Source organism: Sinohyriopsis cumingii, chromosome 19, assembly GCF_028554795.1.
Source record: "Sinohyriopsis cumingii isolate HCF-2022 chromosome 19, ASM2855479v2, whole genome shotgun sequence".
In the NCBI taxonomy this organism is placed as follows: Eukaryota; Metazoa; Mollusca; class Bivalvia; order Unionida; family Unionidae; genus Sinohyriopsis; species Sinohyriopsis cumingii.
Window position 1 is genome coordinate 23440780 of NC_142979.1, and position 17452 is coordinate 23458231.

Sequence of the window (17452 nt, forward strand, 5' to 3'; positions counted from 1 at the left end):
TCTGCAAGTATGAAGATTGTTTGTTATGGGCCAACATCAATTTTTGGGAGTCATTTATCTACACACCATGGAAACCAACATAATCTAGACTACAAACTACATTAGGAAGGCTCAGAAGACAATAATCTTGTAGACTAGGTATGGTCTGCCTTTTATTAATAATTACTTTAAACTTCATTTTGTTCATTGGTTGCCAATTTGTCAAGGTTTCTGATGTATAATGACTTGTACAAGGGTCACATCACTGACCAAGAGAATTTACAGAATTTCTGGATTGCAAATTCCTTACCAAATCGCCTGTCTGGTTCATTTCTTCTATTCTGTGCTTGTCGTATAAGTTCCAGCTGAGCTAAGTAGGGTCCTCTTAATGGCCGATCATCTTTACAACTCTTTACACAATCGTTTATAAAAATAATTGCTTTCTCCACTGTACAGTCGATCTCTTCACTGAAATCAACAGGTTTATTTGTCAGAGATCAAACTTAACTTTGCTTTTTATTCTATTAAATTATTTTTAAAAATTATGTGCGAGGAAGTAGGATCTTTTTCAGAATCACTTTATGAATCAGTAAAGACATCACATTAGTGTATGCTGAATTTCAACTAGTTGTCAATTGAAATGTACTTCCAGAACAAAGCTAGATTTTTTTTTATTGCACTGCTTCATTTTCATTAAAAATCACTCTAGTATTTAGGTTTTAGAAGAAAATCCAAAACTCATTTATTAAAAAAATATTTCCGTTTTTGTAGGCTATAAAACATAAACTATCCTCCAACAAATTTCAGCAATATCCTAAATTCTAGATATACACCTAGAAAGTCAAGCATGCTAATATCCAGAAAGTCAAACAGAGAGACAGAATGATAAACGAACTTCCTTTCATCCTCTGGACATAGTTTATACTGCCCCTCACACAGCTCAACTGTGGCCTTTACGTATTCCTGCCAGTAATTCCATTGGTCTGGACTGAAAATAAATGAAGCTAAATAAAGAATTCCTAGAAATGACATTGATATTCCATTTAGACTGAATCTGAAGGAATGGACCTCTAGTCCTATCTCAATACCAACTATAACAAACAAATCTAGCTCTGTGGGTTTCTATTTCATTTCTACCCCAATGGAAAAATGTATTAGTGTTCTTGCACCCACTCACAGTTAATTTAAATATTTCTACATAAACCTTGTGCAGTTTTTTTTAATGGGAAACTACACAGTTGAAATGATTTCTATAAATGAAATCAAGAGTTATATCAGTCAAAACAAAAAGAACTTCGAGATAAATGATAAAAGGTAAATATGTTACATTTTGTAAAATGTATATATAATGAAATATAATGGTAAAAAAATAATAATCCTTAAAATAAAGACAGAAAATGTAAATTTTTGGGTCAGTTTTGATGTGTCAGAGAATTATAACCTGATCTCATTTATATTTGGTATAAACTCTGCTACGTCTTGAATTCAGTCCACCCAAAAAGACAAATATTTTCTCTTTCCAATCTGTATACCAAATTGACAAAGGTAAGAAGCTATTGCCAATTATCTTCCCTTATCCAGTGGTTATAAATCAAATGGATGTTTACCAGTTTAAGCAGAGCATTATATTGATGAACTAAGATGCTCACAGGATGGCATGTGAGAGCCTTATTGTAACATTACCAGTTTAGTCTGATATGTCGTGTTATTGGCACTTTTAACCAATTTTTGGCTATATCAATGGCAAGAAAATGTGAAGCAGGTGCCTTCCCCAAGGAAACACAGAGGCAGCCAACCTAGGATGGCCTAGGTAGGTGCTGTACTCACCATCTTTGGATTACAAGGCTGATGCTCTGCCAACTAAGCTACTGTAACTGGGAAAGTATTCTCAGAGAAACATATTATACAAAACAAAAATTTCTTACTCCATTGAATATATTTCTCTATCAGATTAACATTAGGAGAATGGGAAATAAGAGGATGAAATACATGAGCATCCAACCTCTCTACTAGGTTTACCCTTTGAGGGAGAAATGGCTCAAGTCCCCATATGAGAAGAAAGCCTCCTCAAACAAAAGATAGTACAAGTGGCAATCAAGTGACATTCGATATATAGATACCATTAATGAGAAAAGAATGTGATGTTTTCTTACCAAGAAAACCAATTAGAATAAATTTTCTTATGAAGAAAACATCCAAGCAAATCCAGCAAAAGCTATAATCCAATTCACATGAAGCTATGCTGTTGTCAATTTCATGCAAAGGTCATATGAGCTAGAGTGACTGGAACTACCCGATTCCATCCCCTTCTGTGAATCACTCAAGAAGGCTGAACGTGCATGCCAGTCAAAAGTTTCAGTTAGGTCTCATATCAAAACATTGCATTCATACTCAAGGTTCACAGACAGAACTCTAATCTCATGAGCTGAAATTTTCATGACACGTATATCTTATCTTAAAAACTTCAAAGTACACTGGGTGTATGACCCACTTAAACCAAGACAACTAGGATTGATGGGTTATGTTATGTTTGTCAGGTATAACTAGAAGAAAGAGACCTTTTCCCTTCCCTAACCTCTACCATTGTAACGATTGAAGAAAGCCAGCAAATAACAATCATTTCTGACTGCTTGCCGATGGTATCCTGTTTATGGTTATTATGTCGTCAAGACCATGGAACCATCTGATTAAAGTTGCAGCCAATTCAACTCACTCTGCATGTTGATGATAAGGGTATCAAAAGACAAATTTTGTATGATAGCAGACCCAGTATGGTTTTGGTGAAGGGTTCAAACTTACATAAGTTGTGCCATGTCAGGATCCACGAAAGACCAGAGTGGACTTAGGTCAAAACTTGTATCTCCTCTAACATAATGTATGAATGTGTCAAGAGATGATGGAAAGGTAGCCCTGATTGCAATAGGTGCTAGTTATTTCTTCTCAAAGGAAAAAGCAAGCTGAGAGATCAAGGCATAGCTGGACAATTTTCTGATATAAACATTGTCATGGGGCTAAAGCCGGGGGAATGTAGAATTTTTAAAGCATAGTAATTTGATTTTTCTACATCATGCAGTTACATTTGCACATATGCCTACATATATATATATATATATATATATATATATATATATATATATATATATATATATATATATGATTTTTTCTAAATAATGAGATAGTAAAATTTATGCTCATTATATGCTTGAAGCACCTAGTAAACATAAATCATTGAATCGCTTTAAGAAACTGGTCCTATGCAGCAGTGACTACAATACTAATATCTATATGTACTTTCTTTCTGGTTGCTTATTTTAAGAAGTGTTCTTTGGAATGTTGTGTCTTACTGGTAAACAGTTGTATAATTAATCTTTCCTTTTTATGCAGGCAAGAAATCACCTCCCAGCATGCCTGAGTGCAAAATTTAGACATAGAGTAGTATTTTAACAAAGTTTCAGCTGAGTACATACACTAATGTCGAAGATGTCACTTTCAATAACAATTACCACCACTGCTGAGTTGATGCCCCTGCTGTTGCTACAGGAAAAGTGACATGTCTTGCCATTCACAGGTTAAGACATTAATATGAGTTCTTTGGCTCCCCATTTTGTAACTGTTTTTTATTTTGTCCCATTCCTCAATATCTGCACACATGCCTGTAAGCACACATGGAAGTCTGACTGCTTGCAAGAGTATGTTACTCAAACTGATTCAAAGCCATATAGATAAGAAAGCAATCGAGCTACTGGAATTGTTTCAAAGCTACATAGAGAAAGCAATCAAGCTACTGGAATTGTTTCAAAGCTACATAGAGAAAGCAATCAAGCTACTGGAATTGTTTCAAAGCTACACAGAGAAAGCAATTAAGCTATTGGAATTGTTTCAAAGCTACATTGATAAATCAATCAAGTTACTGGAATTTTTGCAAGAGTACATAGACCATAAAGGAATTAAGTAACTGGAATAATTTTTAGGGTACACAGACAAAGAAATCATAATGTCTGAGAAGCATCTACTTCTGTGTCCAATACTAACTTCTTCTTGAGCATATTTTTGTAGGCAGCATTAGCTTCAGGCCATTTTTTTAACTTGACATACAGCTCAGCTACTGTTTGTTCCCTAAAGTTAAGCTCGCTGACAAATTTATCTGAAACACAAACAAAAAGAAATATTGTATGTTAATATGATTAAGAATACTATACAAAAAAATCACATAAAAACTGAACAAAAACCATGAGAAATTTTTTCAATTTTTAACAAAAATGGTTATATATGTGTCACAGAATTCAATTTCTTTACCTACTTTTTATCATATATACTCACTTATAAACCAAGTCCAGCTGCCAATACAACAGAGAGCCTGATGATGTGCTGGCAGATCAGGGTCTGTGTTGTTTGTTCTATTTATCACCAAGCACAAAATACAGACAGCTTGATTTGCTGGTGCATTATGCAATGGTAGATCTGGTTCTGTGCATTCTTAAGCAGGACTCCACTTATATGCAAGCATCTAATTCATGTTCTGCCTTTATCACTTTTTCTTTTCACCTATTTTTTATACTCATTTGTACATCTTGTATTGTTTTCTCTATCACTGTATTGAGCCTGTTCTTCTTGCACTGATGAATCTTTGTAATATTTACTTCCAATAAATACAAACCATTTTGAAGTTTCTTAACTTTTCTAGCACATTATCAAGCAGAAGATATGGGCCTGTGCAGTTTTCAGTGAGACTCAACTTGTGCAGTTTTCAGTGAGACTCGACTTGTGCAGTTTCCAGTAAGACTCAACTTGTGCAGTTTTCAGTGGGAATCTACTTGTAAACAAGTATAGACGGTATTCTCAAATAGCAGCACTGTGGCACATAAAATGCATTGTGGAGTTTATACATAATGAAGAGGGTGAATATGTCTTTTTATCTTAATAAGAGCATATTTAATAATAATAATAATAACAGTAACACTAATAAAAGTTTTCAGGATGAAATTACACAATGGTCATTGGAAATGTTTTTAATGTTTATTGTTTCATTAATGTTATAGTTGATAAAACCAACACATTAAGCCAAAAGTGCCAATGTCTGCAAGTTCATGACCTGTTCACCAAGGTACAGGGCTTACATCATTTTTTAATTGAGTTAATCCATTTTTGTCAAGGGTGAACTGGATTTTGTCTTGTAATGTCACAAGGTGTTCTTAGAGGGTTCATCCACCTTTGGCATGACAAAATTCAAGGACTTTTCAAGGACTTTATCCATTTTTATCAAGACCCACAATGTATACTGCACTTTATGTACATTTATCAATGGCCATTTAAAGGATTAGTGAGAATGTTGTAATTTCCTGACAAAGAGGCTTCCTAATATTTGTGCAATAGGCTTGAGACTTTATAACAGAGAATAAAATATATCAAAAAATCTTAGGAGAAAAGAACAGCACTTTATTTCTAAGAAAAACAAATGATTTCCGATCCTTATATGAAGAACAAAAATTTTTTATAGATAAGATAGCAAATAAGGTACACTAGGTTCAACAGTTCTTTAAATTCTTCACTCCAACTACACTACAACTACTGAAGATTAGAGTCTGCTTGTATGACAGTCACAAATTGTCATAAGAATAACAAAATACATTGGGTGGATAAAAAGTTGAAGAAGTAGAATAGTCACAATCTTTTCTTTAAATACTACACTCAAATATGATGCATTCATGCAGCATTTTAAAATTGTCTGCAGCAAAAGTATGCCACTTGTTGCTGCGTCTAATTTTTTGTCTGCTGTCACATGAATGCTCATCGAAATTTTACAGGTACATTTACAAGTAGATGCAAGTACATTGTGTAGAAAGCAGCCTTTTTGTTAACAGGCATATGGCTGTAATTTACGGCCAAAGTTTGGTTGCGACACCGAAAAAGTCAACAATAGACTTCCACCAGACTTCCGACTTTAGATCATATGCCAAAAATCAGAAGCTTTGGAGTACAATAAGAACAAATTGTAACCATATTTGTGTATATTTTCATTATCTTTTGTATTAGAGAGTTTGAACAGCTGATACACCATGATTTAAAGAACAATGTAACGCTGCCGCAGAAAAAAATCAACAAAGAAGAACAACCGTTGGAAAAGATTTGTGCACTTTTTTAATGCTCTATAATCAGGTCCATTAGCAATTGTAAATATCTGATTGGTCACATGTTGTAAACCACCCAACTGCAGTTTTATTTCGATTACATGACATAAATGAAACTTTTGTACATTCATTTGTCTATTTATTTTATTTTTTTCAAGGAGAGAGGCTTATTTTCAAGTAATTTTCAAGGTAAAAATTATTTTCAAGTACTTTTCAAGGTAGCGTGTAAAGCCTGTCTCAAGTGCCATCTGCGTTTGGACCAAGAGATTCATATTAAACATTTGTTCTGCCCTGTTTTGTTCAAAATAAATTTACTCTGTTAATGGGAAGGTTTATTCTGTCTTGATTTAATTGGAACACATATATTTTACATTTTTCCAAGGCCTAATCAGAACTGCTGTAGTTGTTATTACAACCCCACATATATGTCAACATATTCTTGTGAACATTTTATGACAGCTGATGTCTTTATTGCTCCTGTATTTAATATTATTTTCAAATGAATGCATTTTATAATAACTATGAGTAAAGAAGCCCATTCGCCTACAGTGCATTTTTCCTTTATTCATTCAGATGAATTTCAACCTTGAAAACTACCACCCTCTTTCTTATACAGATTTGTTGGGACCAGCTGTGCTGATCACCTTTTGCTGTATATGATAGACGCTACAACATGTTTTTGGTCTCAGAAGCTAATGGTACAGCTTAAAAACAATGGATCACATCCATAGTAGACAAATCATCAATCAAGGTGTTTCAGTTGCAACATGCTGCTAATACATTTTAAGCCCTCTACACTGTCAGTTTTGGGAGGTCATCATTGTGAACCTTGTCTGGACTTGCCTGAATTCAACTCAATTTGACCATGTGGGTGAATACAGAAGTTAATATGAATGACAAGAACTTTTTAAGAAATATATAATAGTTATATCTTCTAATATTAAAACTAAAAATGTATCAACGAGAGACTGAAAATATTTCCAAGGTATACTTTTTACTCCAGAGATATACTGATAAAAAAAAAATTATTTTGATAACAACTTCAAGAATTTGGAGCAAAGAGATTAAGAGTTGCTTCCCCTTATCCAATTATTGATTATTTTGAAGTTGTTGGTTTTAACGGCCCTTTAAACACATTATTGGCTACATCATGTTGAGGAAATGAGAGCCAAGTGCCTTTCAGAAAGACACACCATGTGCTGACCTGGCTGGACTGGGTGGGTATCAAACCTGCAAATCACTGGACTATGAATCTGATGTACTTCTAATGGAACTATCATGGCTCTTACAACTATTTAGCATACTAAAACAGTGTTTGAGTGATACAATGTCATAAAACGGTTGGCAATATCATAAACCTTATGCCAATATCATCAGAGCATGCAATGCTGGGATCTGGAGTTATGCTCCTGAAAATGAAAGTGTATTTGTACTAGTGTTTTATGGTACTTCATAAAAGTTTTAAAATATTAAAGTTGAATTGAACAAAAAGGTAAGGAAGATAAATTATTCTAAATAAATGCAAACATTATGTACAACAAGAAAAAATGTAAAGATGTTAAAAATTTCAAAAATCTACAAAAAATAAAATAAAGGCAATACAAAAGAAATCATGAAATCATTAAAAGTTGTTATATAAACAACACTCCCTTTAAAAGACCAATATTTTCGAATATGGTATGCCCTCATACAGTTTGTGAATGATGGATGGATGGATAAAAAAATGAAAGAAAACAAAAGGACATAAAAAGATAAAAACAAAAAGATACAAACAAAAATACATAAAAAGATATTGACACCAAAGAACTGATAACAGCAAATGACACATCTACACAAGATGTCTAATATAGGCACCAAAACTTCACCATGAGATAGCTGAAATGGTTATGGAATTCTGCCCTGCAAAATGAATGTGTGGATGATGGATGGATGGACCAAAGTGATTAAAACATTAAAGTAGAGAAATTGATGAAGTAACTATAGCAAATGGCACATCTAAACAACTAATCATATAAGAGTACACAAATTCTTAGATATACACTGAATGGTTTTGGAGTTCTGCTTTGGGAACAAACAAGTGACAGGCAGAACGAATTCCTTTATCCCCTGACAACTCCCTTGGGCATGAGACATGGAACTCAAATCTATGCTCAAGAAATCTTGTTAAGTCAAATATTTCAGAAATTCTTGTAATTAAGGTAACTTTGGACATACACAAGGATGGACAGATAAGGATATAAAGATTGGAAAAATATTACATTAAAAAACTTATTTGTATCTGTGCAATCTGCTTGCACATACATGTCATTCTGCCATTACAATGTGAGTGCACAAGTAATTGCTGCAACAGAAAGTCAATACAGGATGTATGTGTACACTTGGGTACTTTAAACAAAGCCTACACAGCTAATAGCATGAAAGCATGGATAAAACGATGGGAAATAATAAACTGAACAAAATCTGATTCTGGAACTGAGACAGGAAAATGATAATGGCAAATCCATATACTAATTCTCAAAGACAAAAGTTGTCCAGTAAAAAGCATACTGAATCTTTTATTTTCATTCTGAATCTTTATGGGTTTTTTAATATATGTCCGTAAGTTTCCTTACCTCCTAGATGCCCTTGCAAGAGCTCTAATGCTGCATCCCATTTTTCCAGAAGCTCTAGGATTATCAAATACAATCGTACCTCTGAAAAAGATAAGTTTTAAAGTTGTGAGTGTAAAGGAAACCACCATAGAGTAAAATATCTTTCTTTGACAACACTAACCCAATGAAAATGTTAGGAATATATCCACTACCTTACAAATCAGCACTCTTGAGCTATGAAAGATGTACACATTGCCTTTTAGCTTCTTTTAGGTGGTGCTCTACCGTTTCATATTTTGCATAGGGTTAGAATTTTAAAGAAAAGGAATTTCCCTGGCTTTCCTCACTGGTTATACTGTCTATTTAAAAAAGACCTTGTATATCTTAGGTATAATTCAAAGAACCTTTAATTCCCTTTATTTTCATGTATGATTGATGGGTGTAATATGGGTTATAGAGTATACAGCTTGGCCTTACTCCAGATGTGCACCTTTCAAAAAAGTGCTAGCTCCACTTGGTCATTTTCACTTCCTGAACTTCAGAGGTAAATTGTATAAAAAAGAGCCAATAACTTTTTTTTTACATTTTATATATTTGGTAATTCATTCATTGTACTTTCAGAAGCTGGTATTGTCTAGACTGGCAAAATTCATTTTCCCTATTTTAATAGCTGCTATGGATAGTGTACTTTAGACTAATTCAGCCTGATTATTTAGCACAAGGGAGGAGTCATTTTATTTAGCAGTGTGCTTAAATCATGTACAATTTCAAAAGTACAATATCCAAAGAAATATCACCCACATTACATTAATGTAGCATAGAGGTATGCCAACATTCTCTCCATTGTGCATGTTTTAAATGCGAACAACTTCACCTTACATATGTCACTCTCTCAAAAGTACATAATAACTGGTGAGCACCCCCTTAGCAACTACTGGATTTTAAAAAAGTCATCTCATTGTTGAGTTATGTCACATGAGTCGTCTCCCCTGAGAGGTGAATGGTCCCAAATCCTGTCAATTTTCTGTTACTACTGGATCAAGTGGATGCAAGAATAAAACTGCAGGGAGGGGTTTGGGAGTGAGTGCCTGTATCATGACCAGACAAGATTTATTCAGATACAAATTTATTACAGAAACAAGTTTTCTTAATAAGTAACTTTTTTAAGTACATTACCCAATTACAATACATTAGGATAATATGTAAGAGAAAAGAGTTACATCCCCTCAGCCCACAGATGGCTGTTTCTGTTCTCCTAATGCATACGAAATTATACAAGACAGAGATGGACATGGTTTATGCATGGACATGGCTTATAGCAAGAATTTATACTCCTGCCAATCCAGCAAAGCAACACATGTCATTATAAAACTGCTGAACAACGTAGAAAGATAGTTTGTTGTGTGGCTGAGGTCCCATCAGATCAAGCTGAGCCCAATAAGATGAAATGCCTTAAAGGAAAAACCTAGAGAATGCCATCTCTGATGTCCATCCCATGACTTGAAGGTCATGTAGGGAGCAGTTACACTAAATTAAAATGCATGTGGCAAACACCCTAACCTTGTATGCCGTATATGAAAATTCAATTGGACATGGATTAGTGCCGTCAAGGCTGTGCAGATAACCTTCTTATCAACAATGACAGCATCAGCAAAATTATATCAATCCTTCCTCCTTTTTAGAGTGGTAAGTACAAGCAAGATCAGATGAGTGTGCACCAGGTACTACTTCATGATCCTCAAGGGGTCCTGCAGATGCCTCCTGAAGTGTTCAAAGCAGATAACTGTTTCAAGACAAGGACCGACTCCCTATGAATAGGTGGCTGTTCCTAGCCATGAAATCAGGGATCAGCACAACATAAATTGAACCACCAATAATGCCTGTATCTTGACAGTGAAGCTAATGAAACAAAAGAAATTGCTCCTGTACAAGAGTTGAGAGGTGAAGTCTCTGGAACATGTTCAAGGGGTGCTTTTATCAACCACACCAGAACAAATGGAAGATTCAATTTCATACAAAGGACCAAGGCTTTTGGTTGAGACAAGTCTAAACTCAAAAGGGCAGAAAGGTCTTTACTCTGGCCAACAACCTCACTTCCATGAAGGCAAAATATTCAAGATTGATGAACATTAGCCCTCGATTATGATGCAGGCTAACTCCTCCTCAAAGAGCTTAGGATGGAGTTAGCTATTTGTGTTAGTGAGGCTCTATGTGTGTGATGTTCTGCTGAAACCACCTGGTGAAAACATGACATATAACTCCAATTTGAAAGTGGTAGGCTGTGCTGCTCAAGGAACTCTGTCCCCCATTTGTTCTGAGAACTTTTTCCCTGAGGGCTTGCTTGATACAAGCCATTCAGATTCAACATATCTGGATCTGAATAGAAAACTGCATTCATAGAGAGATGCCAACTATTACCGACATTAAATAGGAATGTCAGCATTCAAACAATTACCAACATGAATAGGATGTCAGCATTCAAATTATTAACATGTAATAGAAATGTCAGCATTCAAACTATTACCAACAGGAAATAGGAATGTCAGCATTCAAACTATTACCAACATTAAATAGGAATGTGAGCATTCAAACAACTACCAACATGAATAGGATGTCAGCATTCAAATTATTATCAACATGTAATAGAAATGTCAGCATTCAAACTATTAACAACAGGAAATAGGAATGTCAGCATTCAAACTATTACCAACATGTAATAGGAATGACAGCATTCAAACTAGTACCAACATGAAATAGGAATGTCTGCATTAAAGTCATTACCAACATGTAATAGAAATGTCAGCATTCAAACTATTATCAACATGTAACAGAAATGTTAGCATTCAAACTATTACCAACATGTTATAGGAATAACAGCATTCAAACTATTATCAACATGTAATAGGAATGATAGCATTCAAACTATTACCAACATGTAATAGGAATGATAGCATTCAAACTATTACCAACATGTAATAGGAATGTCATCATTCAAACTAGTATCAACATGAAATAGGGATGTCTGCATTAAAGTCATTACCAACATGTAATAGGAATGACAGCATTCAAACTATTACCAACATGAAATAGGAATGATAGCATTCAAACTATTACCAACATGTAATAGGAATGTCATCATTCAAACTAGTATCAACATAAATAGGAATGTCTGCATTAAAGTCATTACCAACACGTAATATGAATGACAGCATTCAAACTATTATCAACATGTAATAGGAATGATTGCAATCAAACTATTACCTACATGTAATAGTTATGTCATCATTCAAACTATTACCAACATGAAATAGGAATGACAGCATTCAAACTATTACCAACATGAAATAGGAATGATAGCATTCAAACTATTACCAACATGTAATAGGAATGTCAGGATTAAAATGATTACCAACATGAAATAGGAATGTGAGGATTTAAATTATTGCCAACATGAAATAGGAATGTCAGCATTTAAATTCAAATCTAAATCTGAACAAAGAAACAGAAACAATTCAAATTCTTAATCATTAGTCTGGTTTAAGCACTAAACCTTACCAATTACAAGTGAATTTTGGTTTAAATGTGCTTCATACAGTCTTGTTTCCCACTGTATCATGCTGAAACCCTTCAAGGAAAGGCTGCAAAAGCATGGTATTATTCCAGTGCTGTTAAATCATGTGTTCTGGATCTTACAGAATAACATTACATATCCCATGTGTTGTGTATATTACAATATTAACACTTAAAACCAAAATCAAAGTCTTGTGTTTTGTAATAAAATTATTTTCTCTACACCCTTACCATTAGTGAATAAAACCATGGGCTGCAAATTGTGGCACACATCTGTCCACTGTTATATCTTTAAAAAACTATCACGTATTTCACTGGTGTCAAATGACAGCTGTCAATCATGTATTTTAAAGACTTTCACAAATCCTGAATCACTGTTTACAAGCTGGCAATTCAACACGCCTGTCAAGGATTATTATCCTGAAATCATTATGCCATGTGTGAAGAAAATTTCCTCACCAGTTTATACACACAAAACATCCCATTTCTTTTGCTTTCATTTAAAGCCAGGGTTGATCTTTTCTGCTGCCAGAATTGATTTAACAATTTTTTTTTGACGTTGGATGGACCTTCGATTTCATCGCTGCCATCTTTAGCAAAACATTTTCTTCTTGCCATTGGATGGACCTTCAATTTCATCACTACCATCTAAGGCAATATATGATACGTGATTAGCCTGAGGATTTGTTTGTTCACTATCATGGTGCCTAGTGATAGAAACATCTGCATTTAACTGTTATTAGAAGCATTTCTGATAAAATAATGAAAAAGTGTCAGAGTTTTGACTAGCTTTGCCATTTAATGCATTGTCCCGCCAATCCAGCCTCGGCGTAAAACATGTACTCTCTTCACCTTACTTAGTAACCAAACAAAACTGAGCATGTAACACAAAGGAAATATGTGATGCAATTCAAAATTTCACAAGGAAAATATATCCAGTGAGACAGACAACTGGGACTTTTACATCAAAATTATTTGTACAAAGATTGCACTCTTCACAAAACAGTGCACACAATTCTTACTTTTTTGCATGATTTTGCCTTCACAGAACTGAAAATTTTGCAGGAAATCTTACCATCTGGGTGATTTTCATGATCACATGTCCTAGATGATAGAAATGTCCTGCTGAGAATAATGACCATTAAGTCAGATAGACTCCTGACAAGAATGCTGGCTACAACCCTATATACTTATCTAACACATAAATTTATGATCCGTAATATTTACCTAACACATAAATTTAACACAAGAACAGGACATTTTTTTTCATTCTACTTCACAAAACAAATAGTACAACACTGGTATACTTGTTAAGCTTTTAAATGAATTTTAGTGGGTTTTTTTTTTTATAAATATCTGTAAGGGGAACGCAAAGAAAATAAATCGTACTTTCGTCTTGATTGAGCAGGGAGGGGACAATATCCAAAGGTCCTGAAGGCAGGCAAGTTATCCAAAGGTACTACGGTCATGATGTAGGCAGAAAAGTTAAAGAAATTCCAATAATTCAAGAAAAAAAATGTTCTTACAGGTCAAGGTGTAAAAGGACAGGATGGGGACAGACAATTTATGTATCCAAAAGTTATTCAAGAGAAACACAAAAACAGTCCTATGTACAGAACATTATTTACACAATATAAATTCCTACAAATTCTTTCTTCATGGCGATGGAGCCAATTTCTTCTTGCCGGTAGTAAGAGTCACCATTTGATACCATTGTTCATAGGTCTTAATATCTTCAAACGTGGGTAAGACAATGAAAATTTTGTTTTTCTGCCATACCTGCTTCAGCTTCAATCTTTGATTCCCTCACATATTTTTCAGTCATTCTTTCTGCAAGCGGCAGGTACATCGTTTTGGAAAGCTTTGGGTCCTTACAGTTGTGAGCCTTAATTAAGTAAAAAAGATAACATGATAATGTATCACAAGATAACATGATAATGTATCACAAAATAACATGATAATGTATCACAAAATAACATGATAATGTATCACCACAAAGAAAGCTTTCTTCACACCTATAACCTACAAACAAAATTTCAGAAGTTCTGAAATTCATATAATTATACTAACTTTATTTCTGTTTTAGTGAATATACACATTCCTGTTACAAGGTATGAAAGCAATAGTTCTCTCCCTTTAACGATTTAAAAATCAGAAAACCTGAGTAAAAGCATTTCCATTTTGTTTTAAACAAGTGAAAATGAAAGAAAATGGTGAATGGAAACAATAAATATAAAAAACCAGAATGAATTTTGATGTCTGTAAACGAAAAACAAAACACAAGATGACAGCTGAAAAGTAAATGCAATGCAGATTTGCTCTAACAACACATTTCCGAGTCTGTTAGAGCTCTTCAATTATAAATGTAACAGCTTATCTCAATTACAAAAATTATTATGCAAAGTTGAGTATTGTTTTTCTTTTTAAATGTATGTGACATATAGTGCACAAATATATGTATGCACACCTTCAGCCGAACTTATTCTGCATTCTAGCAAACATATCTATTTAAAACTGTCATGGAAAGTTCATTGTCCAACTAGACTCAGAGTTACTTGGTTTGTGTGGCTTTAATTTTCATCTGTCCCTGGCTACTGGGCAACAGTTTTTCTACCCCCTCCCCCATGGTGTTGAATTATTCAAAACACTCAATTAATTATTTAAATATTTAAAGAATTATTAAGTGAAAATACATAAAACATCAATATCCTGAATTTTATTAAGCTTGCCGAAAGTGTGAATCAGCTGTAACAGTTAAACAAAAGACCCAAAATGAGCCTTATATTACTCACCTGGTTTGGATAACAGTGGACCATTTCACTAAGCTAGGTTATGTAAGAACACAAGCTATGTAAACTATCTCAAGATCTTCACATCATGTTGATTTTACCTTCTTTACCAAAGTCTGATACAAAAATATTTCCAAAATTAATATGCAAAGCCTGTTGATCGTTATCAAGCTCAACTAAGATCTTGATGTAATAAACCTATTTAAAAATTTTGCTGAAAATGGAGAAGAAATGTATGTCTCCAGATATAGAATGGTCAACATTAAAGCCAATTAACCCATAAAGTGATATATTGTTTTTCCAGTACAAGATTCCTTTGTGCTGAATTGTTTGAGAAAAAAAAAGAAAACTGCAGTTTTTAAATTGCATGTATTTCAATAAATATACACAACAGATACACAAACCCTATATGAAAAATGATGGTGGATGTCTAAACTTTAAGATTAGCATCACAGCATATGTGTAAATTTAACATATTTGCATGTACAGGTGCAAATACAGGTAAAATGCCAAATTATGATTGTATTTCATCTGTATTTTGTTTGTTTTTTAATGGAAAAGTTCAAATATATGTAAGAAATATTATATTCTTAAGTAGTTCAACCATGTACATGTTATGTCTGTCACACTGTTACATCTAAATTGTGAAAATCGCAGGTAAAGAAAATGTAACAGTTTTGTAAACATCCACTCTGTGAGTGTCAGAGGTAAAGTTAGACCCACAAAGTCAGTAATAAATGTATAGTACCATCAAAATATCTAAAGAGTGACAGCCTGGAAAAGAAAACAGGACACAAATTCACATTATCCCTAACTATGGCCTATCACAATGTGACATGTGGCATGACTATGGAATGCAATACATAGGCAATACATTAATACATAACTTTTCATTCAAATATTTTTCGTGATTCAAAAGTTAAATGCTGTTCATTTATCTCATAATATTACTGACCTGCATGACAATGCTCATTATTGCCCAGAAGTAGTACGGGTTCTTTTGAGGTTTGAGTTTATGTAGGAGCATGGCTATTTGTTGCTGCTTCTGGTGGTTGCCAGTCCGCACATAAGACATGAAAAGTGCTGACAGAATGTCTTCATTATCTGGTCGAGCCGTATGGGCATTCTCGTACATGTCCACAATCAGATCCACTGTGAAAAAGGTGACGATAAAGTGCAATAATCAAATTTATCTTACCTATGCTGAATAAATACATTCTTTGCAGCAATCTTAATCAGATCTAATGAACTATCTTACTTTAACTCAAGCATTTCCTGGGCAGAACATTTATAAAAATCTACTCACTCTGTCATCAATCAAGTATTAATAATTTTAAAGCTATTATGAAACATAATTTCGTAAGTAAAATATGATTCTTCAAAACTACTTACTGTAACATCATACAACATCACAAATCCAGCAAATAAAAGCCATGTTTTACAAAACAAAAATTCTACAAGTGGCCTGTCCACCAAAGCGGGCATCAGATGAGTTATCTTCCCTCTGAACAGTTGGACTGGCCCTAAATGTTCTCCATCCTTTGGTTACTACTGGGACAGATTTGCACAATCAGATTTTATATTTTACTGCAGGAGACTGGGTGGATATGACTGGATTATGATTGGGTAATATTAAAGAAGCACATTTTTTAATTTAAAACAATTGGAGAGAGTTGTATCCCCTTCACATCAAGAGGGCCTATTTTCTGATCCCCTAATGCATTTGCTATGACAGGCCAGATCTGACATAAATGTAATTCACTCGAGCCATAGGCATAATGAACCATGATAAGATACAAATTTGACTCTGCTGCCCAAATGTATGTAAAGCAGCTTCAAATCCTGCATGAAATACAGGCAAAAGTTAGGATCTTGATATGTCCAGTTATTGGACCCCCTCCCAAATCCAGCACAAATTAAGTGTCCACACCATTGTAGAACTTCTGAGCAACCAATCATGCTACCATGCTGAGCTGCTGCCATTGGTCCCACCAGATTAAACCAAGAACAGTTTTGCTCAAATCTTATGCAAGTGATACCACCCTAAAGTCACATGACAATATGCACAAGAAACTCTTTTGTTTAGATTTTACATGCATAGTGAACAAATCATTATATCTAGGACAGCAGAATCATCTAAGTTGATTTCAGATACCATTTCAAAGCCTTCACCAAGTCCTACAGACACCCCCAAGGTGAGAGGTCCAACAAGCAAATCTTGAGAAATGAGGGTTCAAAACAAAGGACTTATTTTCATGAGCACGACCCTGCTACAAGCAAGAAAATCAGGATCCATCCTAGGTAAAATGAAATCATTTAAAAGAAACAAAATAATTTTGACTGACTAACATGAAGCTTCTCTCACTGATTTTGCTTGATGTAGCTAGAATGAATG

At 34.2% G+C, this 17452-nt stretch overlaps 1 protein-coding gene across 1 annotated transcript in view; it reads right to left on the reverse strand.

Moving 5' to 3' along the window:
• The window catches only part of LOC149775276 (N-alpha-acetyltransferase 25, NatB auxiliary subunit-like), a 122381-nt gene that overhangs the window by 95964 nt on the left and 8965 nt on the right, over window positions 1–17452 (reverse strand). The window contains exons 4-9 of the mRNA XM_089944181.1: window positions 16013–16209; window positions 14048–14153; window positions 8720–8800; window positions 4012–4123; window positions 875–967; window positions 290–447 (exon numbers count right to left, since the gene is read on the reverse strand). Coding sequence (XP_089800307.1) covers window positions 290–447; window positions 875–967; window positions 4012–4123; window positions 8720–8800; window positions 14048–14153; window positions 16013–16209 — 747 coding nt within the window. The remainder of the gene's footprint in view (window positions 1–289; window positions 448–874; window positions 968–4011; window positions 4124–8719; window positions 8801–14047; window positions 14154–16012; window positions 16210–17452) is intronic.